This window comes from Felis catus, chromosome A1, assembly GCF_018350175.1.
Source record: "Felis catus isolate Fca126 chromosome A1, F.catus_Fca126_mat1.0, whole genome shotgun sequence".
Lineage (NCBI taxonomy): Eukaryota > Metazoa > Chordata > Mammalia > Carnivora > Felidae > Felis > Felis catus.
The window spans coordinates 213,308,857-213,334,769 of record NC_058368.1 but is presented as its reverse complement, the minus strand read 5'-3'; the positions used below and the strand labels follow the sequence as shown (position 1 = coordinate 213,334,769).

Genomic DNA, 25,913 nt, shown 5'->3' with positions numbered 1-25,913 from the left:
CCAACCCCAACTCTGCTTTAGCTTTGGCTCAAACCTCCTGCACCAGTCAGCTCCTAGAGCCTAGGCCATCTGCTCCTAACTACAAGGAAAAGGGACGTATGTACAAGGAAAACTGGATGTAAGTACAGAAGTGAAATCCAGTCTTGCAAAGGGGAACGTCACTTTCCTCCCATGCACAATAAGGGATCAGGCCCTGGCTGTCTCTGAGGTCCCCTGCCCCTGGCCCGGGGCAGTTCTGGGATCCTGAACAGGTGACAAGTGTGCATGCAGCCACCAGGGGGCACAGCACACCGAGGAAAAACTGACCTCTGGCCAAGCTGTTCCGGAGCTCAGGGCAGTTCTGGTCCAGCTGGCAGGAAAGAGACTAAACCAGGAGGAGAAACGTCCACCCCGGCCCTGAGGTCCCTTGAAAGAGTAAAGCAACAGTTCTAAGTTGTTCAGCAGCTGGCATCTTCTGCAAGTGCGGGCTTTGGTTCACCTGGCCCCCAAGCCTCTTAGAATGGAGCACCTCCCACACCAGACTGGCCAGGCTCCCTGGAGGGCAGGTGGGATCAGAAGTAGGGCAGTGGAGAAGGCAGAGACACACAATGACTTGGGATTCACCACTACCACTTTCCCCTTCGTTGGGTCTGGTGGGGGGAAATTCCAGGCCAGGAGAAAGAGCTAGGAAATGCCACAGAAATCATTTGTCATCTAGGGAACTTTGGGATTTTATTAACTACAATCAAGAACATATATCTGAAGGGATATCCATATTATTTGACACTTGTGATTCACAGCACGGGTCAGCAAATGACAGCCCACGGCCAAATCTGGCCTGCTGCCTATTTTTATAAATCCTGGAACACAGCCGTGCCTATTTGCTTATGTGCTGTCTGTGGCTACTTCTGCACATCAATACAGTGGGGAGACTGGACAGCCCTTAACAGAAAAAGCTGTAGCTACCTCATCAGGAAAGGTCTTGCTATTGAAGACATGAACCAGTACAGACCGAGCAAATCCCACAATCAATGCATCTTTTACTCTGCTAACCACACTCAGGTAGAGGGTTCACACAATCCCATGCAGTACAACTGTCTTGGCAGTAACATCCCCGGTGACATTCAGCAAATGGTCATGTCTCATCGGGGCAAAGGCTGATTTGCTGAAAGCAAATGATTCTCATGGGCCCTGACAGTTGGCCTGCCACAAATCTTGACTCTTCAGACTGTTTACAGAATCCATATGTCACTTTTTCCTGCCATACCCGGGGATCCTGGGCAGATGAAAGGGGTTAGACACGTGGACATCTTACTTTGAAACGCGTTCCTTTCCGCTGGCCTTTGTCCAGTTTTGGCTTTTCCACATAAAGAGGGTTTTTGAGCAACATCTGGGCTTTGGGTTCAAACTGTACAGACCAATCCCACACGGTGAGCAGATTCAAAGGCTTGCTTTGTGTATCCTGGCTTTCCCTGCCCTGCCAAAACAAGCACAGGTCATGACGGCTCCCAGGGGGGGCTGAGGAGAGCAAACACACAATGCCGAGCGGCACCAGAAAGGGCGCTCCTGCCCCGAGACCAAACACTCACGGCTTCCTCGTTTTCAAAGGCTGCGGCCTTCAGTGGTCGTTCATTTAAGACTTTGGGTGGGAAGGGAGAGGGAAGAAGGTCACCTTATTTTCCAGCAGGCCACATGTCAGCCGCTGACGGGCACTTTGACACCAACTCTGGGAGGTCATGTCACATTTTATATTTAGGAAACTGAGGCTCAGAAAACTGAAGTGAACCGCCTGAGGCTCACGAAGCTGGTGAGTGACCGGCTGGGATCTGAAACCGGGGCCGGGGGACTGGAAGCCCAGGCTCCGTGCCTCCGCTTCACCGAGGAATTGGCTAACGCTGCTCCTGGAGGCCCAGCTCAAGCAAACCCGGGGCCGAGAGGAAGCCCCGAGAGGAAGCCGGTCAGAGGCCGTAAGCTTGGTTAGAAAGCAAAACCCCCAGGAGCAAGGCCCTAGGAGAGACTTAAAAGAGTGTAAGATGGAAAGTAAAAGCTTCCCTGCTTTGCCTTGCCTCCATTCTCTCCAGAGTAACTCCAGGCACCAGGCAAACGGAAGAGAATGCTGACCAGCTTTATCAAGGACAGCTTTTAATTCTGCTTAATTCCTCAGCTCCAACACTTGCTCCCAATGTGGACTTGGGCCAGTTCCCCATCCTCTCAGTGCCTTGACTCCTCAGGAATAAGAATATACCCCCCACAGGATGCTGTGACAATTACCAATACCCAGAAAGCGCGCAAAACAGGGCCCAGTATATAGTGTTCTATAAATATTTTTATCATCAAAACTATTGCAATAAACTCATGAATCAGGGCTTCTTTAAGACACAGGTTCCTAAGAGGGACTCTTACCACGTTATCTTTCTGATGAGGCGAATTGAAGAAGAAGGTGCTAAAAATAGGTATGTACAGGCTATCTGACAACACAGTCAGGTAAGTCTCCGTGAAATCAAATGCTGGGGGGTGCTGGTGCACCAGCTGCCAGACACAATCTAAGAAAAGCAGGAACACAGGAACCTATGTGAAAACAAGACACGCATTACTGAGCAGGCACTACAAGGCCAAGGCCAGCTGTCCTGAGTTCAGGGGCAGCCATCTCAACAGCCATGGAAACCACTTCTGAGCACTGTATTCCCTGGGAAACACAGTCGACTCCATCTCACTCCACACAATGAATATGCTCAATTAAAGTCACATGCCTAACCTTTTGGGATGAGCACTGGGTGTTATATGGAAACCAATTTGACAATAAATTTCATATATTAAAATAAATAAATAAATAAATAAATAAATAAATAAATAAATAAATAAATAGTTACATGCCTGTGACTAGACTCATTTCAGTATTTGGCAGTACCGATCTGTACGAAAGACATTTTAGGGCGAAATAGTAAAACCTCGTTACTGACCAAACACTGACACATGAGCGTTTGCAACTGATTTTGATGACAGGGAACACTCTGAACCCCAATTAAGTGAAATTGTTATCACCTCCTGAAAGAATTCCATTCTTCACATTAGTAAATCGTATTACCAAAAAACTATACTCCATCACATTGAATTTTGTCAATATTCCCTTCTTCATCCCCACAAGGAGGATGCAGAAGAGAAAGAGGATGGGAAAGACAGCAGAAGCAGCAAAGGTGAGTTTCTAACCTTTTTTTCCACAAACGTACAGATTTTTTTTTTTTTAACAGATAGCCTCCTTTACTAGCTTCCCGGAGGCAAGCCCTTTATTGGTAGGGATGGTTTTCTAGGGTGCTTCATCATTCACAAAGTGTTTATCCTTCTGAGTCATCAGCGAAGCTGTCAGGTGGGTAAGACAAGCCATGTCACAGTGTCTCCCTTATGGAGGCTGTCGAGGCCTCACAGAGCTCAGAAGAGAGACAGAAGTTGAGAGGCGCCCGGATGGCTCAGTCAGTTAAGCGTCTGACTCTTGATTTTGGCTCAGGCCACGATCTCACGGTTTGTGAAATCAAGCCCCCCATCAGGCTCTGCATTGACGGCACGGAGCCTGTTTGGGATTCGCTCTCTCTGCCCCTTCCCTGCTCGCTCACTCACTCACTCTCTCAAAAATAAATAGATAAGTAAATAATTCTTTTAAAATGGCCACATTTAGAAGGAAAATAACCCCCAACAACATCAATATGTCATTGTGGAGATGCGAAGAAATGCTGATATAGCAACTTTATTTCATACTTCATTTTCTGCTCAGTATATCATTAAACAGAGTGGAAAGTACCTGAACCCTACTATATAGTCATGAAAATGGGCTCAGAAAGTGTGGATGACTTCTCCAAAGGATGGGTGAAAGCAGATCAGACTGTATCTGCTCTTGGACTCATTCTCCCTCCCCAGACATGGTCCTTGACAGTCCTATCTTCTCAAGATATCCAAAACATACTCGTCCCCACATAGTATCTGCTCTCTGCCCATCATGTTGAGTCCCATCAACCTTGCAAAGTTCCTCAGAAAGGCAAAGTCCATTCCAAGGGTGAAAATGGTGATTTCCATTCAGCTTGATGAGACACAGATGAGCAGAGACCAGGCCTGAAAGAAACCTCACAGCCTAGCAAGAGAAGCCGCAGTCTTCCAGAAACATGCCAAGACCCTGAGGGCAGGAGCCATGGCTCTCTATTCCCACGGCATGCTGCTTCCCATCACAGACAGACACGTTCATTACCTGCAGTAAGAACAACCACGAGCCATGCTCCTAGAACACGGAGCTTTGTAGGTGACTTCGTTAAAGAAAGTTCACCTGTCTTCATTTTCTCTTCAGCAATCATTAACAATGCGGCCAAAGGAGTATGCATAGCTGCAGCTGAGACTAGACCACGACGTGGGGGCCAGCTAAACTACAACGCAATTCACACAGCCAGACGCAGAAGAGGTCATGTGCACAGCACGCTACGTCACCGGTAAGGTCCTGGTGAGGGACGGCGTTAACATAAACCTCATGCTTTATTTGAAAAGGCTTATGTGCAAGGGAAAATTCACTTTGTGTTATTATGTGGAATATTCATTTTTTTGCAAGCACTAACTTCGCAGAAATTATAGGAGTCCCTCTGAATTAATTTTTAAGTTTTATAAATCAGTGTTATTCCCATCATGAAATACATATTCCCATCATGAAATACGCAATTTAGAAGAAAAGGCACTGAACCACTTACTAATACCCTTTTCCTCTGGGAAGGATTTCAGTACTGTTTAAAGCATTTGGAGTCATCCAACAGTGAACTGAACATGGCCTTCCTAACAAGCCCAACAGCATGCACTTCACAAGCACCGGCCCGACACCTGAAGACAGGTATTAGAGACCGGGCGCTTCTCCGACGAGGACACTCACCTCCTCTTTGTCACTCTGACGTAGATGGTTGCAGCGATCCAGGAAAGAGTGCCCGCCCATGATCCACTCCTTTTGGACAAGGCTCTGGAAACCAATCCTGGTTCTACAGTGGGGGTCCATCATCACTTGCACCAGAGAGGAAACGAGGCAGCAGAGGTCGGAAGCATTCTCCTCTAGGAGGGGCCCAGCGGCAGTGCAAAGAGGCAGGAGAGTATGGAGTATTAAAAAGCCGCAAAGGGTGCTCACCCTTGCACAGTTAATGGTGGGGTTCCCAAAACCAAAGTGTGCCTGCTACTGACAGTCAAGGTCTACTTCCCTGAAGGCGAGGGCCCATGGGGAAAACAGGTAGTGTTCAGACAGACAGACAAACTGCTTCCAGCCAGTCCCGTACAGGTTCCGGCATATGCTGGCACTAAGCACAGATCTGCTGACTGACTGAATAAAACGCAGCACGTCAAATCCACTGTCAGCGTACCGGCATCCCGGCGTGCCGCATAACGAGGGCAGAGCCATACACGTGGTGGCAACCCGCTGGCCTTCACAGACCAAGTTCAAAACTCTTCCAGCTGCCGTGTCAAAGTCTCCATCACTGGACTCACTGTTCCAGGGCTCAGCTGCTCCTCAGACTCCCCTCAGAGCTCCTCTCCTCCACTCCCTCTGCTTGGACTCCCTTATTCCCAGCTCCATAGCTCCTTCCTTCTCTGAGAGCACAGAGGTGCCCGCTTCTCCTTGCCTAGCCTGGCGGAGAAACTCCCCTCGGTCTATGTCCACGTGCCCACCCCCAGAGTGCACCGGACGAAACCTGTGTGATGAAAACACCATTCATACGCGTGTTCGGCATTCATGACTCCCGGCAAATAAAAGCATACATTTCTGTCCATGCATTTGCCTTAGAGTTTTCAGATCCTAAAAGTTAGGGTCTGCATCCCCGTGGTTTCCTCTTTGCAGAAAGAAGTGCAACTCAAGCTGCTATTTAAAAATGTCCAGGAGGATGGCGGTGCTAGTATCGGTGAAACTAGAGAAACTTACAAATTCTAAGGAGGGGGATGTCTCCACCGTTAAAACTCTTTCATTCTGACCCTGGAACCATGAGGCACTAAGGTCTAGGCTTACGCTTGTGCTTCTTTTTCTCCTCCAGGGAGACAAGTCTAAACTACGGGAACACATGGCTTCAAAAGAAACAGAGTTTTGTGTTTGGAGTGTTATCAGCTTATTTCAAGTTTCTTTTTTTTTTTTTTAATTTTCTTAACGTTTTATTTATTTTTGAGAAAGAGACAGAGTATGAGTGGGGGAGGGGCAGAGAGAGGGGGAGACACAGAATCTGAAGCAGACTCCAGGCTCTGAGCTGTCAGCACAGAGCCCGACACAGGGCTCGAACTCGTGAACCGTGAGATCATGACCTGAGCAGAAGTCGGACATTTAACTGACTGAGCCACCCAGGCGCCCTGAAATAAGTTTTATAATTTTAAGGGAATCATCCTTCTTGCATCTGACAGGTATTAACAGTAAACCTGTAACAGGAAGAAGGACCAGAAAATGAGATTTCAGAGGAGACAACTCAGTCATTCTTCTGGACCGAGTGACTTCTCACATCTCAGCCAAAGATTCAGATGTTGTTTTATGCAACTGTGACTACTGCAGCCTGGCCTGAGAACTTCTGCCTCTCAGATTCTGATCTTTATTCGTCCTCCTCTGTACCACTTAGTTCCTCAGTTCTGCCATTGGTGATTAGGTCTTTTTCAATAACATGCTCAGGCCAACTCTCATTAGGCTGTAAACTTCTAGAAGGCAGAAGTATAGAGCTCTGCACATGGTAGGTGCTCAGTCAATATCGTAAAGTCCAAGTCAGCGAGCCAGCATCAGGTGGTACAGAAGCCCCAAGCAGACACATGTGCAGCCCGCCCACAGAGGCTAAATTTCAGCAGTCATGGAGCACGTCAGAGCCATGGTAAAAGCTTGAGGGCATGAAAGCGTGAGATGATCTACTGAACCGAAGTGCAGGGCTATGAGAAGTTTAAAATATTCTAAACGGCAAACATCGTATTTTAGCTCAGGTCTAACCAACTCTAGCAATCTTTAAATAAAAGCGGTTTGCACCTGTTTTTACACATTCTGAATGCTTATGTCCTGTCCACATGTTTAGCAAGTTAAGCCCACTGAGGCAAAGGAAATCGTGAGCCACAAACTTTCTATAGCGACTGCACAAGGTTGTCTGTCAAACACAAAGATATAAAAAGAACAATTAAACCATTCACGGATTTCTTTATATAAAAAGGATTATCAAAAGATTTTAACTGTAACCAAGTGGAGTTAATATAAAACAAAACCCAAAGCAGTAGGAAATGTGAGCTTTGGTGAAGATACCAAACAATTCCTTCTTGGGCTGCAAGTAAGTCTGCCAAGTTCTAAATGAAGGATTTATTTTTAAACTGTAACACTGAAATCAAACGCAAAGAATTCCAAGGTCAGGGTAGAAAAGAATGGGAAGGATTTCTACACTAGCTCGCTCCTTTTGTAAGACACTTCCAATTACATAAAGCTATATATGCAGAAATTGAGTCTCGAGTGAAGGGAAATGAAAACCACTCTTTGTGCTTTAAGTGTATTACCTAAAAGAAGAACGTTCACGTTTTGTGCTTCTAGACATTCTGTGATTTCTATTGCTTTTTTCAGGCAACGTCTACATTGGAAAGAGACAAGAAAAAGGGGCATTAGTTTCTGAGGTTGGCATCAAAACCATGAGAAATTTAGACAGAGGAAACTGAAGATTGAGACAATCTCATTTGTTTTTTCACTTGAAATCCTCCAGAAAAGAAGTTACCATTTACCCTATTCACATACTGCAAGACACTCATCTGCCAATTAGAAACTGAAAATTTTCAGAAGGGAATCCCAAAATTGATGTCAAAACCTTCCTAGGTGATTTCTAAACTATAGTCTCCTATTGAGAACTCATGCCTGAGTCTGGCCGGAGAGTCCTAGTAAGACACACAAATGCCCACGTCGGAAACTGTGCTGCACGCCCACATGGTCTAATTCAAGGTCACCTGTCCAATGTGTCAGTGTGGCTGAAACAGTCCAACAAGGTCCAGAAATCCCTTCTGTCACTCTCTGTACACACTATTCCTGATTTTCAGCGTTGACTTTCCTCTGCTTGTAACTAAGGGCTTCACATATGCTGTTCCCTGCCTGCAGGGGCACCCTTCCTGGACGGTGCTTCATTTGGTGAGGGATGCTCAACCTTCTTTGCCCACCCCCCCTGAAGAAGGGTGCTTTTCCTGGTGACGTTGATCACTGTCGGCAACTACACATTCCGACTATGGGCCATGCAGCAGGTTCTCCGGAACGGATGCGTTAACAAGTGTTTGGGGGGCTGAGGCTCCTTGCCACAAACCTCGCTGGCAGAACCGAGAGATGCAGTGCCAGTTGGAGGCACTGTCCAACTGTGCCTCACAAGTGTCCTAGGGGTGGGACTCTTCTCGCACCCTGATCATTGCTCTTCTGTGCCTCCCTTTGCCCTCTCCTCTCTTTAACAGCAACAGAGAGGAGCTATTCAAACTATGAAGTAGGGAAGGGAATATAGGAATTCTGTCTCTGGGAATCTCAACCTAATTCCCAAACCCAAAATGCCTAATTGAAATTAATCATGAAATTATGAAAAACCGACATTACTCATTCTAAAATAGGTAATATACACAGGAGAAACGTAATTAAAAAAGGTATTCAGTAAAAAGTCAGCATCACCCCCCTTCTTCCTGTTCCCTTCTTGGAGGCCAGCACTGCTGCCTCAGTTAGACTTATGGGTTGCCACCCCCCTGTTCTGCAGTCTTTCCATGCCTAGTCTATAAATATAGTCTAGAGAGATCTCTTTGTGAGCAAGTAGCATGTCGATAAATTCAGATCAAATGTGCACAGAAATAATAAACAAATGTAAAATCCAGCTGAGCTGTCAATAGAATATGTGATCTAAGAACATCTAACTGTGATGTTTAACACATTTAAATGTTTAACATTTAAAACAGTTCCATCGTTTGTCAATTTGTTTTACTACTTTGAATTAGAGAACTATAAAATTCATGAGCAAAATGATGGCTTTAAAATACCTGATTATGTCAAGCCAGCTGCTACTTTCCAACAGAGAAAACCATTTTATATCTGTGTCCCAAAATTCGGTACTATTATCTGAAAAAAGAAAAAAGAGCAAGGAAGTCAGGTCACTGTTCTCTTACATGTCTGCCACCAAAAATCTGTGCTACTCAAGTGTGCTGTTCAGACAGTCTTGAACTTGAACTGCAGCATCCAAGCACAGATCTCCATTCTCAAGAAAGGACACTTCCAGACTTCAGCTGAAATGGTGTTTGAACTGTAAGCCTCTGGAAGGGGGTGGCAGTCAAAAATGGATTTTTTAGATTTTTATTGTTCAAATAAAAAGTGCCCCACAATATTTATGTAAAGCCATGGTTGACCTTGTGACTCAACAAGGAGAGTAACATGTTTTAGGCAGAAACAGTTGACACCCAGGCTACACTATTCTAGCACTGGAAGACAACAGGGTACCTCCTGATGCCAGGGAGCCCAAAGGGGGAGACTTGGCTTCTGCTGGAATCCTAAATACACAAGCACATTTTCCTTGCATACCCCTACACCACACACCCCGCCCCCACACCTTTGGTACAGAGAGCCCTGCGCTGCACGGACACCTAATACAGGTCCAAGCTGCAAACTCAAATCAACGACAAGGCAGATACCTCTCTGCAAGTCCTGGGTGATGAGACGGAAAGTGGTAGAATCACAGTCCTGCACCAACTAGTGCAGTGAAGACTATACTTTCAAGGATCATTTCTATAGTTTATTACTAGAGAAGTTTCTCTGAATGTGCAGAGTACCCAAAATTTAAGATCTGCAAAAACAAAAAAACCCCAAAAAACTAGGGCACTCTCCACCAGGTCCCTGCTTTTTATAAATCTAGTTAGAGGTGGACACTGCTGTTTACCTGGGCATATTCATCTTTATCTCAAATGCCTCCATAATCGGTGTATATAATGGAAACTCAATAAATGTCAGCTGAATGAATGAATGAATCCTAAGTCATTAGAATTTGCTAGGCTAGAAAGTCCAAGTTAGGAAAAACTGTGACAAATCTCAGATGGTAATACAGATTCACTGAAGAACGAGAATTAATAAACAACTGGGCTGGTTAAGTAGGATTCAGGTCCTAAGCTGTTCATACTGGGTAGCCCAGGCAGAGAAGTGGGGGTGGCCGGGATGGGCATATTTCATTTCCTACTTTGTACATTTCTGCTTAATCAGAAGGAAAAAAAGATATTTTCACTTGGGGTGGGGGGGTGGGAGGCGGTCCATTCAATAAGCCACTACGGAAAACAAAACCAATCATCCACTTTATCAATCACCGTGAGCGAGCCAGCGAATACAGGTGTCGCATGGCTCCACAACTTTTAAAGAGAGAAGCCCCTGTGTACACCACTGGGCAACACTGTGCTGAGGAAGGAGAGAAGAGGAGCAGTGGAGGGGTGGGCCTGTGTTCCCTGTCGTCAGAAGGGGCAGTGGGGTAAAAGCCTGGAAGAAAATGGAGGGGGAGGGGGGGTGCGTGCGGTGAACGTGGCAATGACAGCGGCTCCTCAGCTACCAGCCCCTCTGCTCTATGACATCAACCCTCATGGTCATGAGCCTCGGGTACATACAGAGACCAGGGAGAAGGTACCAGCTGTCACCTGATCCACACGGCATGTCTTACCCTATTTGACAGAGAGCTTTTGTTCTGCATTTTTCTCACCTATCAGAAACAGCTGTTTGAATTTAGAGTAGGCAGTCTGGATGTCCTGCAGGGACAGGAAGTTGCTTGACAGGTCTTCAGTTTTAACAATTTCATAGGGTGGCCTGTGGATGGTCTTATAGATTCTAGGTATCAAAAAGTAACAGGAGATTAAAAGAGAAGTGAATTAGAAACAGCTTATTTTTCCCAAGCACTTAGACGTGGCAAGATCTGTGTGTGTAGGTATCCTCCCATTTGATCCTTGCCAACAAACTAGCTACCACAGGACCGCTGTTCCCAGTCATCAGAGGTGGAAATGGAAGCACGTGGAACATGTATCAAAGGACAGTGACATAGGCCATGACCTGGATTTGACCACTGTCAATACCATAGCCATCATGCCCTCCCCCCTAAATACCTCAGTGTGCATCTCTAAAAATAATGCAGTTGACATCCTTTTTTTTTTTTTTTTAAGTTTTATTTATTTAAGTTATCTCTACACCCAACATCGGGCTTGAACTCTACCCGCGATCAAAAGTTACAAGCTCCTCTGAGCTAGCCAGGTGCCCCTGCAGTTGACATTCTTAATGATTATGTTATACCGACTCCTTTCAAAATTATGTATTTTTAAGTTTTTTGTTTTTCAGTAATCTCTACACCCAATGTGGGGCTCGAACTCATGAGCCCAAGATCAAGAGTTGCATCCTCTACCCACTGAGCCAGCCAGGCGCCCCTCCTTTCAAAGGGATTAAAAATGATCCCTCTCTATGGTATTCCTGAGCACTAAGCTATCAGCAGGTAAACAGGAATGAAGCTTCTTTGGAAAACAAGAACTCGAGCTAACCAGTCACAAAATGTAGAACAGTACTGACCCATCCAAGAAGCTCTTTTGCATTTGTGAAAGGCCATCATCCTGTTCTTTTTTGGGCAGTGCTGACATTTTCAAAAGGGCACATCCATTGTGGCAGGACCAACACCATAACTGCAAAGGGGAAGAAAGGTTTTTCAGTCATAATATACACAATCCTGCGGGAGAAAGGTAAGCTGAGCATTTAAATTCACTCCGGGAAATGTATAACTTGGGTAGGAAATGGCTGAATATTTTCAACTTTGTTAAGCCAAAGACTAGTTACTTACAATGAAAAACAATGATTTAGTCTTAAAACGAAAACAAAAAAGACCCCCAGGTCTAGACAGTTACACTCAGACCTGCTTATGGTCTGACCGGGCTTGAGTGCCGGGAGCCTAGATGACCGCATCACCATCACTAGGCTAGACACCGTGGCGAACCTGCTCTGCCAGGGACTTCATGTCAACTAACTCATATGATTCTCAGTCACACTCTCAGACTGCAGTGATTTCCTTCTTTCCCCTCTTAAACACTGAGGTTTTCTTTTCTTTTCTTTTTAATGTTTATTTTTGAAAGACAGGGAGACAGAATCTGAAGCAGGCTCCACGCAGTGTATGCAGTGCCTGATGTGGGGCTTGAACCCACGAACCATGAGATCGTGATCTGAGCCAAAATCAAGCGTCGGACGCTTAACCAACTGAGCCACCCAGGTGCCCCGACAGGGGTGATTTCTAATTTCATTAACAGCAAGGAACTGAGGCTTGGAGAGACCAAATAACTTCCTCAAGTTGCATTGAAAGCTGCAGCAGTGTGTCTAAATGCTGTGCTCTACCTGGATGGCAAGAAGGAGGCAGCTCCTGTCAGTAGAGAAAGTTCACACCAGACAGAACAGGAAGCTGGCTACTCAACAAAGGATACCAGACCCGTACATGCAAGGCGCTGCATTAGGTGAAGAGGAGGTGAAGAGGATGTGAAGAGGGCGAGGATTTGTGTGTCTACTCCAAGGAGCTTATACTCTCAAAAGGGAAATACATTCACAAACATAATAAAATGTAGAACGTGGTAAGTAAGAGAAGAGAATTACAAGGAACCACAAAGGGAAGGCAAAAGAGGAAGAAATCACATGAATGACTGTAAGTGACAGGTTCAGGTGTTCAGGCACTTTTCTGGCTACAGTGGGAGAGTTTGTTTGCTGTTTTGCAGGAACAAAAGGAAATGAGAACTGATCTTGGGGTAAAGTAATCTGCCAGTGGAGCCTGGAACGGAGGACAGGGCAAGCCTGGTTAGGGCAGGTGAGCACTGTGTGGACTTTGTGCCCCATCAAGGCCTGGTTAAGGGCTGAGAATGGCTAGAGCACAGCCACTGCTCTGCTGACCAAGTCATCAGCCTTAGCTCAAAGATAAAACCTAGGGGAAGATACTTTTTATAATTCTGCCATCCAGCACTGATACCTTTTTGCTATTCATCTGCAATGAATGGTATAAGCCATACACTGGACATGCTAGAAGTCTGGGCTGTGAGGTTCAAGATGAGCACACGATCCAGGCGATAACTCTGCACCACACTTAGAAAGCCAGGAGGAACTGGCTTGGGGTTACAGGGGAAGATGATGGAATGGGTGTTGGATGTATTAGGTGTCCAGTGCCAACAGGATACCCATGTGCAGCTATCCAGGAGGCACATTAGATGAGGGTTATGAGTTTAGGAGGGGAAGGCAGGATTGGGGCTCCGGACATGGGAGGTGGCAGCCAGCTGATAACGAGCCCGCCCAGGGAGTGAGGGCAGAGGAACATAGGACCGCTCTAGGAAATGCCAAAAAGCAATGCCTCCCCTTTCAGGGCCAGGCCGTACTTTGACTCTTTAAGGTTCCTAATGAGGTGGACGTGTTAGGACACTAAGACAAATCAAAGGGCCCTCTGCTGTCTTCTCCCAATGTCATACTGAGCAACGTACAGAAACCACCACACAGTTTCTGGCCCTCAGCCAAAGGTGGCAGCAATTTGAATGCCCAGGCAATCATGCCCCTAGTTGCTGCAGCTCACTTGGATAAAAGGAGAGACACTCTTAACCACGACTAGGTGACAGGTTCTAAGAAATTAAGGGTCCGTAATCCTTTTTTATCTCTTCTCTTGGGATAGAAAGGGTTAACTCTTGGTGACATTCAACCATAATTCATGTTCTCTTTGGGGCACAACCATACCTGTCTCATCTCTTCTGGGGTAATTCCCTAACTATTCTCTACTTGAAAAAATAAATAGGGATGCCCGAGTGGATCAGTCAGTTAAGCGTCTGACTTTGCCTCAGGTCATGATCTCACAGTTCTTGAGTTCGAGCCCTGTGTTGGGCTCTGTGCTGACAGCTCAGAGCCTGGAGCCTGTTTCAGATTCTGTGTCTCCCTCTCCCTCTGCCCCTCACCTGTTCATAATCTGTCTGTCTCTCTCTCAAAAATAAACAAATATTTTTTTAAAAATTTTTTAGGGGCACCTGGGTGGCTCAGTCGGTTGGGCGGCAGACTTTGGCTCAGATCATGATCTCACAGCTTGTGAGTTCGAGCCCCGCGTCAGGCTCTGTGCTGACATCTCAGAGCCTGGAGCTGCTTTGGATTCTGTGTCTCCCTCTCTCTCTGCCTCTCCTCAACTCACGCTCTGTCTCTCTCTCTCTCTCAAAAATAAACATTAAAAAAATTATTTTTAATTTTTTTAATACTCTGAAAATAGATAATAAAATAAAAGCAAAAGCACTAGGTATTGTTTTTAAAAATAAACAGGAAACAAGCAAAATTTTTAATTTTTTTAAGTTTATATATTTTGAGAAAGAGAGAGAGCAGGGGAGGGGCAGAGAAAGAGACAGAATCCCAAGCAGGCTCCTGACTGTCAATGCCCAGAGCCCGACATAGGGCTGGAACCCTTGAACCATGAGATCATGACCTGAGCCGAAATCAAGGGTTGGATGCTTATCCAGCTGAGCCACCCATACGCCCAGAAACAAGCAAAATTCTTGGTCAAAGACATACTTCTCATAAGAATTTAACAAAAAGCATGTCTTCTCCTATTGTAATATGTATGATTTCTGTCTGGGTTCTTAGTATAAAAGTCTTGACAACAGACAAGAATCATTCCTTGTTAATCCTGTTTACTTTTATTATTTAAAAAAATATTATTTTTATTTTTAGAGAGGGAGAGAGTGAGGGGACAGAGGGGGAGGGAGGGAAGGGCAGAAAGAGAGAGAGTGCGCACGAGAGTGTGCAGGAGAGCAAGAGAGCGAGAGAATCTTAAGAAGGTTCCACACTCAGTGTGTGGAACCCAATGTAGGGCTCAATTCCATGACCTTAGGATCATGACCTGAGCCAAAATCAACAATCGGACACTCAACCAACTAAGCCACCCAAGTGCCTCTATTCTGTTTAACTTTGAAGAGGGAGAGGGGGAGATTATTCATTATTTGGTACATCTTAAGGTATCTCTCTTAGTAGAGCCAAAGACAGAGCTTTAGGGGATCATCTACAACTGGACACCAGTGTAAGAAAGAAGAAACTATTAAGGAAGTCAGAGGACCAAGAAAGCACAGTGTGTCCAAAGCAAGACAGGAATTTAGAAGCAAAAAAAGAGAACATAATTAGGGTCAAACCTGCAGCGATGGGAAAGAGAGGTGGCGATACACAAGGCATAGTGACTTTGGGAAGGTCCTTCAGCAGAGTAGGGGGTAAAAGTCACCACGCAAGAAGAAACAAGTAGAGAGACAAGTAGGGGCAGTTAGTACACAGTCTTTTATTTTTTAACGTTCATTTATTTATTCTGAGAGAGAGAGATGGGAGATAGTGTGAGTGGGGAGGGGCAGATAAGAGAATCCCAAGAAGGCTCCTCGTGCTAGCGCAGAGTCCAACATGGGGCTCAATCCCACGGAACTGTGAGATCATGATCTGAGCCAATCAAGAGTCAGATGCTTAACCAACTGAGAAACCTAGGTCAGTAGAGTCTTGAAATATGTTTGTCGGAAGGAGAACAAGACAACAACTTAACTCTTCAGGAGGGGCTTCTTCAGGTTAGGGAAAGCTTGAACATGCCTTCAGGTAGAGCAGAACCATGGAAAGATCCACGTGGAAGGCGGAAAACTGATGGAAGCAGGCTCCAGACAAAACAAGGGCAGATGAGATCAAGAGCCAGGCAGATGTTTGGTTAGATTCAGGATAAGGAAACAGGAACACAGAAAAAAACAACAGGAGGTGAAGGAGGAAGCTGAGGGAGGAGGTCTTGTCGCTGATTGTCCAAGATCCCACAGAAGTGGGGGAAATGTTGTCTCTCAGTACAAAAGTTAAGACTGGAATTACAGGGGGGGGTTGCCTGGGTGGCTCAGTCGTTTGAACAGTCCAACTCTTGATAGTGGCTCGGGTCATGGGTCTCATGACGTGGGATTGAGACCCACGTCAGGCTCTGTACCGAGTGTGAAGCCTGCTTGGGATTCTCTCTCTCTGCCCCTCTTGGACTTGGGCTTTCTCTCTCTCAAAATAAATAAACTTAAAAAAAAAAAAAGAAGAAGAATGGAATTACAGGGGCACCTGGCAGGCTCAGTTGGAAGAGCATGTGACTCTGTGACTCTGGATCTCAGGGTCATGAGCTTGAGTCCCACACTGGGAGTAGAGATTACTAAAGGAAATAAAACTTAAAAAAAAAAAAAAAAAAGAATGGAATTTACAAACTTAAAAAGAATGCAAAGATGGTTTACACCAGCCCCAGGGAAGAATGATACAGGATCCAAAAGGAGTTAAATAACAGACTGCTGAGCCAGAACAAAGGCCCAACAGAGGCAAGGTAACATGGCTTTCGCATATCCCATTAAGGAACACTCTGCTGTTTGGTTTGAATCATCTTTAGCAATGTTCACTAGCCCCACGGCCAGAAAATATACTCAGGGGCTGGAGAACAGCAGAGGGTAGAGGACGTCAAAGTCGCTATTAGAGCAAGGATGTGACTGAATTTACAAACGATGTAGGTCTTCACTGAAAATAAGTGAAGGCAAGAAAAAAACAGACTAGCTGAAAAGTCAGGGTAAAAAAAGCATGGAGATACGCAAATGTTCTGGAACTAGAAAGCAGTAATGGTTGTACAACATTGTGAATACATAAATGCCATTAATGGCAAATTTTACGTTATGTGTACCGAGAGCTCTGTGTTCCCTGGGTAAATGTGAAAATTCCATTACGTACAAAATGTTTCTGCTGTCCGTTCATGCAAACTCCACTAACAACTTCCAGGACATATCATGAAGTCAGATCTGAAAAAGTGAGAACACTTTCCTACTGTTTCTATCAAAGTTATGTTGCTGGTTCCCCACTCAGGTCTTAGCAGAACACTTCCTACTCCTCAGCCTGAAGGCCTGGCTAGAACACAGTATCAAAATTTCATACAACGCCAGGTGGAAAAGCGGCCTGTTTGCACAGGTGTGGACAATTCGTATTTGTCTCTTCCCACAGAGCTCACCTTCTTTCCCTAGATCCATCTCTGAAAGGCTGAGAAATGAAGACGTTCATTTTCATTCTTCTACAACAGCAATTCTTAAAATGTTGAGATGGAGGCATGGTGGGGGGTGGGGGGTGGGGGCAGGGTCCCAAGACCCTTTCAGGTGTTCTGAGAATAAATATTAAGGGGTAACTGTGTCCTTTTCACAGTGTTGACATTCGCACCTATGGCAAAGCCCTGGTGGGCAAAAGTGCTGGTGTCTTAGCACCAACCAAGGCACCACCACCAGATGCCATCGGTCACCACTGTATTCTTCGCTGCCACACACTCACAGGAAAAAAAATTCTCTTTCACTTGAGAATGTCCTTAATGAAGGACTAAAAATTATTAATGTTATTAATCTTGACCATTATGGACAATTTAATAGTAATATGCTTTCTATTCCGTGTGATGGAGTGGGAAGTAAGCACTGAAATGGTGTTGGTCACAAGAAAGAGCACGTGTGTGCCTGAGCTGAGAGGCGAACTAGCTGCTCTTTCCATGGAATTGAAAGAATGAGTGAGGAAAAAAACCAAAAAACCAAAACCCATACAGAATGAGTGCGAGTCAAACAACGGGTGTTCAGACTTTGGAATCTGGCAGATGCATCCTCAAAAAAAAAATGAAGTGACCCTGCCACTTCAAGGAAAACAACTGACAGATTGTTGCAAATAAAAAATGAACTTTCAAGCAAAAATCAGAATTGTGTAAAACTAACCTCTGACTCCAGCTGGACAGCTTCCCAAAATATACAGACTTCTGACAAGACAAAGACAATGCTAATGAATGTGATTTCTTAAAATTTTAGAGAGAGAGAGAGAGCATGAGATCGAGCACAAGCGGGGGAGAGGGACAGAGGGAAAATCCCAAGGATTCTCCTTCTCTCCCCCTCTCTCTGCCCCTCCCCTGTGTGCGCTCTCTCTCAAAATAAATAAACTTAAAAAAAAAGTTGGACATTCAACTGACTGAGCTCCCAGGCACTTCTGATTTTTATATTATATAAGGAAGTAAGTTAATATTTGGATGATCTGTACAGCCCAGTGAACCAACATTTTCCAAATGACCACTATATAACGTCATAAAATCATTCATGTTTTAAGATCTATGACAAGTACAAGACAGACCCATGGGTTTTAATTTAGCAGAGAATGAAAAATTCATTATATTTTCAGATTCCTTATTGCAATTAACCTTTATGAAACTACCAATCATTTTTTTTTTTTTTTTTGGTGTACCATCAAAGAACAATATTCTCAGTTATCTGAAAAGGCTAATAAATATTCCTCCCTTCCCCAAATATGGATTTGTGTGAGGCTGGATTTTCATGTACTTCAACCAAACGCTACCATACTAGAACACACTGAATGAAAGGGGCAGATAGAAGAATTCGGTGGTCTTCTATTTTTAAGAATGTAAAACACTGTTATCCTATGTTTTTGTTTGTTTTGAACAATAGTTATTTTTCACAAAAATATGTCACTTAGATTAAAATGTAGTTAAGTTTATTGCTAAAATAAGCAGTAAGTTTTTAGTTTTTCATATGGCAAATATGAAACAATATAATCCACATAAACAAAAACTCCTTGAAATCCTCAATAATGTTTTAGAGTGTTGAGCACTAAGACCAGAAAGTGTGAAAACCACAGCTCTCAAAGGTTGTAAACTGGTGGGACATGAGCCAACTCTAGCCCAAAGACCAGAGTTTTTTAAACATCTAAATCAGTTGCATACATTTAGAAACTGGGAAAACTCACAACTCACATAAAAATCCCTATCTCTGGCTTCTCCTGAAAAATCAGATATCTGGCAAGACAAGGCCCATATTCCCACACAGCACAAATTGGCTGGCACAGAGAAGCAGACTCCCCTTAACTCAGGCGGATGGTATCTGGTTCACTGCCAAGGGCCAAGCTCATTACCTACCTGCCTGCATGGGCTTCTGAACACGTGACCTCTGATTAAACATCTCGACTCCCATACAGGAATGACCTTTTTGGTGAACAAGCCATGTGCACAGCACAGCATTTATTTATAATTCTCATTCCTTACTAAATTCCCTGAAGGCTTGGCAACTCCCGCCACCAATTAGAAACTGGAGTAACTGCCAAAGTATTGCTTTCTTTGATCAGTGACACATTAAATATGGCTCCCATCCCAGTCTATTCTGTGAAAAATAAGTTAGTTCTCCATGTTGCCTCTGGGAGAAAACATGGCCACGCCCACTCAAAAATTAATAGTGGGGCCCAAAAGAATCTTAAACCTTATTCCCTTAGGGTGGTCAGCTAGCTCAGCCTCAAAATGATTTCAGGTGTTAAATCAGGCTGGCTTTCAATACTAGACAGATACATAATCCTCTTAAATCTCTAAGATGTTTCTGCTAAAAACTCTACTGCATCTGTGAAAGCTTTAGAGCTCTGTCCTAGGGAGCGTCAAGTCTGAGAGAGAAACTTTTTTAGTGACTCCCTGAGATATTTATGGATCAGTTTTGAACGGAGGACCAAAGCCAACGGCTTTAAATAGAATAATTTGTCAGAATGGGTTGATGAGCAACCCACGGCTATTAGGGTTTCTAGATGTACTTACTGGTATGCCGTGACCCTGAAAGCGTGACAAATCCTCTTCGGGAAGAGGGGTGGGGACAACAAAGTATGCTGGCAATCTAGAAGAAAGAGATGTCACCAGTTTTAGTACTAGAGTAATTCACTAAATATGAAAGCTCAACTTTAATGAACTGAGGAAGCGAAAGCAGAGTGGCAGGACATGAACCTTATTTTCCTGTTAAGAAGAGCAAATGTACATGAATTATCTCTGGCCAAGTCAGTTGGGACTCTGGGTTCAAATCCTAGCTCTGCCTCTGATTCTGTGTGACCCTAAGTAAGCTACCCCACCTCTCTGGGTCTGTTTCCTCATCCATGAAATGAGGGGACTGGAATCTGTGATATCTAAAAATATATGAATTCCAAAATTGGGAGTGATCTTTCTCATCATATAGTGGCAATTAAGCATCCATGTTGTTTCAGTCAGACCAATACGAAAACCAGTAATTAAGATGACTGCTGCCTAGGGGCACCTGGGTGGCTTGGTCGGTCAAGCATCTGACTCTTGGTTTCAGCTCACATCATGATCTCATGGTCTGTGGGTTCAACCCGTGTTGGGCTCCACACCGACAGCATGGAACCTGACTGGGGTTCTCTCTCTCTCTCTCCCTTTCTCTCTGCCCCTCCCCCTGTTTGTGGTCTCTCTCTGAAAATAAATGAACTTAAAAAAAAAAAGATGACTGCTGCCGAGACATTTTATCAAGCACTCTGACAACAACAAACAAATAAGTGTTTACTGTATGCCAGACTCTAATTAGGTAACACAAATTATTCATTTAATCCTCCTGACAACTCTTATGAGGTATGTACTACTATTATTCCATTTCACAGATAAAGAAATTGAGACAGGGCCACTAAGGTCCTTCACAGGTTATACAACTAGTAAGCATTAGGAGAGCTACACTCTGAACCCAACCAGTATGACTTCAGTTTCTGCATGAGAAATTTTAGGTTCTAAAAATAACCTGTTAAGTGGTAGGATGTGGGAAAGTTAGGTTTCAGAGTTGCAAAGATCAGAGCTATACAGGGACACCACCTCTTCCTCTAGTTAACAGATGCAGGTTTCTATTAATAAGAAACCTGCGTAAGTTGCATCACTGTGAGCTACAAACACCTTTCAGTCAAAGAGCTTAAAATAAAGCCTCATGGGAAATAAGAAGTTTAACTGTAGTGTAACTATAATGGAAAATAATCAGATGCCACTTGTATGCACACTGCACATTTTAAGTAAATCCGTTACATATTAGGTGATGAGACATAGGGACCTTCTAAGTTGAAGAGATCAGAATTTTAATGTGATCAAGTCATTAAATCTAATCAATCCATGGGGGGGCACTATTTTAAATACCAACCGAATCTAGATTATAAGAAACAATCAAATAGCCTGGTTTCTTCAAATAAATTGCAAGAAAACAAATAATGGGGGCACCTGGGTGGCTCCCCATTGGGTGTCTGACTTCGGCTCAGGTCATAATCTCATGGCTCATGAGTTCAAGTCCCTTGTTGGGCTCTGTGCTGACAGCTCAGAGCCTGGAGCCTGCTTCGGATTCTGTCTCCCTCTCACTCTCCCTGTCCCTCCCACGCTCACACTCTCTCTCTCCTTCAAAAATAAACAAACACTGAAAAGCAAGAAAACAAATAATGGTGGGACAATCTATAGATTAAGACACTTAAGACACCTATCAATCAATGGCAAGAGATCAATCTCATTGAGTCTTGATTAATGATAAAACATAAAAAGATGAAAAATTGTTTTAAAAGTTTATAAAACAATGGGGACATTCTGAATACTGACTGGCTATTGAATGGTATTGATGGTTTTAATGTTAAATTTGAAAGGGGTGACAACAGTTTTATGATTATATTTATAAAAAGAATCCTTAATTATTAGAGATGTATACCAAAATATTCATGAATGAAATGTGGTAAGGTCTGGGATTTATTCCAAAAGGATTCAAGGGGAAAATAAATAAATAAATAAATAATTCAGGGGAAACACAGAGAAAATAGGATTAGGCACGAGTTAAAAATTGCTGGGGCACCTGCATGGCTCAGTTGGTTAGGCGTCCAACTCTTGATTTCAGCTCAGGTCATGATCTCACAGGTGGGTTCAAGCCCCACACTGGGCTCTGTGCTGGCAGGTGCGCCCTCCCTGACTCACACTCTGTCTCTCTCAAAATAAAAAACTTAAAAAAAGGGAATTGTTGAAGGTGGGTGATGAATGAAAGGGAATTCATCATATTCTCTTTTATACTGCCTGAAATTTTCCACTTAAAAAAATCTTAAAGGTGTTTAAAAAGAAAAAAGTGCCCATTATATTATAATATAAAATCAGGTTTAGAAACTACTGGTCAAGGAGAAGATACTTCAAACCATCAAAACTGTTAAGAATTATTTGGCTTTTGAAGTCTGCAGTGTCCAGAATATTTTATTAGATGTGTGCTTAAGGGGATGGGTGGTAAGGTGTTCCTTGTTCAGGTGTTACCACTGAAGTAAAAGAAATACATACATACATAAATACCTCTTCACAAATCAACGAATAAGGCTGCCCATTAAAATCACATGGGAAAATTAAAAACCTCCTTATGTCCAGGCTCCACCCCAGAACTATGAAATATCAGAAACCTGAAGAAGAAAATCCAAAGCTGAAAAGCCCTCCTGGTATAGAAACAGGATGATGGCTATTGCTCCTACCTATTGCTCCTAGAAGACCCTACCGCTCCAGGTATGCAGGGGCACCACCTGGACAGCAGACTCTCAAGCCCAACCTCACACCTAGTGATCAGAATCTGCACATTAACGAGCTCCCAGGTGATTTAGCTGCGCAAACTGGGAGCAGCACTGCCCTGGATGGCAGCTTATACACAGACCACTGTTTCTCAGTCTGCAGAGGGGAGCCACCTGTGTGGTGGGTTCAGCCCCAAGTCTCAGCTCCCTCCCCAGCTTAGGCCACAATATTTTTATTTTTTAGTTTATTTTTATTTATTTATTTTTGAGAGAGAGAGCACACACGTGCACGTGAGCAGGGTGGGTGGGGCAGAGAGAGAATCCCAAGCAGTGGCACTGGCAGCACAGAGCCCAATTCAGGGCACAAATCCACAAACCGACTCAGGGCTCAAATCCATAAACCGCAAGATCACGACCTGAACCAAAATCAAGAGTCCAATGTTCAACAGACTGAGCCACCCAGGCGCTCCTGGGCCACGTTGTTTTAAAAAATTTGCATGTCTTTCCCCTACAAGTGAGGCTATTTTACAATGTTGGTTAGCCAGTTAATTTTCTCTTATAAATAGTCTTTCACCAAAGGGGGAAAAACGTCAGATCCAGTGGCTACAGAAAGGAGGGCGCACAGAGATGGACAGCTGTGCACCAGCGACGGGAGTTCAAGATGTTCTCTCCTGTCCCAGTGAACTACAAGGAAGTTCTAAGGAGTCTCTGCTGTGAGGCTCCCAATGTCCACAAACAGTTAATCTTCCCTCCTTGGAGAGCAGTCATTTTAGTCATTAGGACAAGTTTCAAGTAAACAGCCTTTCCCAATACAGGACGACTTTATTATTCAAGGAAATATTCAAAATAAATATTCAAGGAAAGTTGTCCAGTCCACTCAGGCACAGCCTTACTTAGGGTGAGGAAACCCTCAGAGTGACAACATCAGGGCAGCAATGTCTTCCTGAGGCAGCACTGGTTTATACGTTACCCTGCAGGGTAACGGGCCTTCTGATACCTTGACAGGAGGCAGGATGAGACAAAGGCCTTCAGAAAGGCTTTTCAGAAGGAAGACTGGTAAAGAGCCAGCTCTGACCTTGGGAGATGAAGCAGAAACTCAGTTTCCTATTCTTATCCAAATTGGTTGGAGTGCCCTCTCACTACTGAAGGAAGGACTTCCATTAATTTACTCATTCTATTTATGGAGTGCCTCTCAAAACCAGGCACTGTACTAGGGACTGAGGATATAGTGATGAACGAAAACAGTGTCCCTGAATCTCTCCAGACCTGCCAGGTTGCAGAAGCAAACATTTCCAAACAGTGACACAGATAAAAATAAACTCACAATTGTAGGAAGTGTTGTGAAGAGAGGCATACAGTAAGTGCAATGAAAGCTCTCCCAGAGACCTGGCCTAGCCCTGGGAAGGCTCCCTATGAAAGTAACACCTGGGCTAATATCTGACACACAAGCTGGAAGGAACTACCCTCCTGCAGCTGAAAGACAAAGGAGCACCCCCAACAGGAGACCACTCAGGCAAGGTCTATGGCAGGGGGTCAGAGTGGCCAGGGGACTGGACAGAAGGCAGTCGGGCAGGAGTCAAACACGAAGCGCCTTGTAAATATAGCAATGAACACTGGGGAGACCAGCAGGCTGCACCACCTTGGTCCGGGTGAGAAACAAAGCACAACTTGCCCCGTCTCTTCCCCTTGGGACAGAAAAGGGTAGAGGACGGTATGTGTGGCTGGGGCAGCCCAAGGTGGGGGTGTGTTGGCACCAGGTGCTCTAAGCACTAAAATCTTGCTAAAGCTTCGTTTTCCCTGCTAACCACTCATTAAAGGCTTTCTCCCCACCTGCCTTCCCTACCAAGTATATTTTTGGTGTGCTGAGAACTACACAAATCCTAATGAATTTAATCAGTCCATGGCAGGATTTTTAAAAACCTTTCTGAGAACGGGGATGCCTCCTATCAGTGTCAACATCACATTACATGCTACCACCTCCTGGGTGCAGGGATTTCTAAGTTCTTTCTGAGGGAGAGCTAGCCTTCCCTTTCCAAGCTTTGTTGACTAGGAAAGAGTGGAGGAGGAGGGTGGGAATGGGAAGGTGACACTTGCTCTGCAGGTCCCTCCCCACTGCCACTCCAGGTTGTGCTGTGTCAGGAGAGCTAACTTGATAGATATTTGAGATTGATCAAAATCAAAACTGATGTGAAGAGGCCCATCAGAACCATAAATACAAAATGCTTTACAAAAATACAAATCTTATAAAACTATTAGCAGCGTGCTGGGGAATATGTCCCAAAATGATAAGATTCAAGTTTCTAAAAGAGGATTATGCAGAGTCATCCTTTAAAAATGTAGGTCAGATCACATCACGCCTCTGCTCAAACTCCTCCTCACCGCATGATAAATTCTGAAAGCCTCCTACCGTAACCATCCAACCACCCCTCTGCGCCCTGACCTCACCCCTACTCCTCTGTCCCCTGATGACTGCTCCCCAGCCCCTGGGCTCCTTGCTGTTCCTCACAGAAGCCAGACTAGATTCCACCTCAGGGTCTTTGATTTTGCACTGTCCCCTGTGCCTGACCAACCTCCGCACCAACACCCCCCAGCACTCCCTAGTCCGTTGCTGATTTAATTTTCTCCACAGTACTTAACTACCTTTTAATACACTCTATTCACTCATTTGTTCTCTCATAGTTTGCCTCCTGCCAGAATGAAAGTTCCAGGAGGGCAGGAATTCTTAGTGCTGTATCTCCAGTAGCTAGGTCACTACCTGGCATGACAGTAGCCACTCAAAGATTTTTACTGAATAAAGTGCCCAAGAAAAGTAAAGCAAATACACAATATAAATTCAGAAATGCCTCTAATCGTTTTACACTTGGACTACAGATAAAATGGAAAAAAAGACACACACAAAAAGACACAAATTCATTTCTGAATGTTTTAAGGGACACCTTAAGGTTTTCTTAAGCATGGTTTCAATGTGGGAAAATGTGGCAACCTCACACCCTGCTGATGGGAGTGTAAAATGGTACAGTCACCGTGGAAAACAGTCTGGCAGTTCCTCAAACAGTTAAACAGAGTTACTACATGAGCCAGCAATTCTACTTCTAGGTGTATATATAAATATATATACACAAAAGACCTGGAAACCTCTGTGCACATAAAACCTTGTATACAAATGTTCATAGCAGCATTATTCAAAATAGCCAAAAAGGGAACACAACCCAATGTCTATAAACTGATGAGTAAATAAAATGTGGTACATCCATACCATGGAATCTTATTCAACAATAAAAATGAATGAAATTCTGATACATGCAACAACATGGACGAGCCTTGACAACATCACAGTAAGTGAAAGAAGCCAAGCATAAAGACCACTTTACGATATGATTCCATTTACATGAAATCTCCAGAATAAGCAAACTATAAAGACAGAAAGTGGACCAGAGGTTACCTAGGGCTAGGGGTGTTGAGGGCACATGAGGGGCAACTACTAAGGGGCATGAGGTTTCTTTTAGGGCTGACGAAAATGTTCTAAAATGGACTGTGGTGATGGTTTCACGCTCTGTGAACAGATCTCAAAATACTGTGTACTTCAAATATGTGA

The 25,913-nt window shown here is 44.3% G+C and overlaps 1 protein-coding gene and 1 pseudogene across 4 annotated transcripts in view; one reads left to right on the top strand and one right to left on the bottom strand.

The window, feature by feature from the left end:
- The window catches only part of MTMR12 (myotubularin related protein 12), a 65,657-nt gene that overhangs the window by 4,465 nt on the left and 35,279 nt on the right, over positions 1 to 25,913 (bottom strand). For 3 of the 4 annotated variants that reach the window (XM_023239209.2, XM_045038376.1, XM_045038378.1), the window contains 9 exons: positions 19,578 to 19,653; positions 11,522 to 11,631; positions 10,671 to 10,795; positions 8,980 to 9,058; positions 7,486 to 7,556; positions 4,877 to 5,049; positions 2,383 to 2,547; positions 1,295 to 1,456; positions 307 to 405 (listed from right to left, as the gene is read on the bottom strand). In XM_023239209.2, the coding sequence (XP_023094977.1) occupies positions 307 to 405; positions 1,295 to 1,456; positions 2,383 to 2,547; positions 4,877 to 5,049; positions 7,486 to 7,556; positions 8,980 to 9,058; positions 10,671 to 10,795; positions 11,522 to 11,631; positions 19,578 to 19,653 (1,060 nt within the window). The remainder of the gene's footprint in view (positions 1 to 306; positions 406 to 1,294; positions 1,457 to 2,382; positions 2,548 to 4,876; positions 5,050 to 7,485; positions 7,557 to 8,979; positions 9,059 to 10,670; positions 10,796 to 11,521; positions 11,632 to 19,577; positions 19,654 to 25,913) is intronic. The other variant, XM_023239221.2, reaches the window with a different exon arrangement.
- LOC111557081 lies at positions 9,694 to 9,776 on the top strand (annotated as a pseudogene).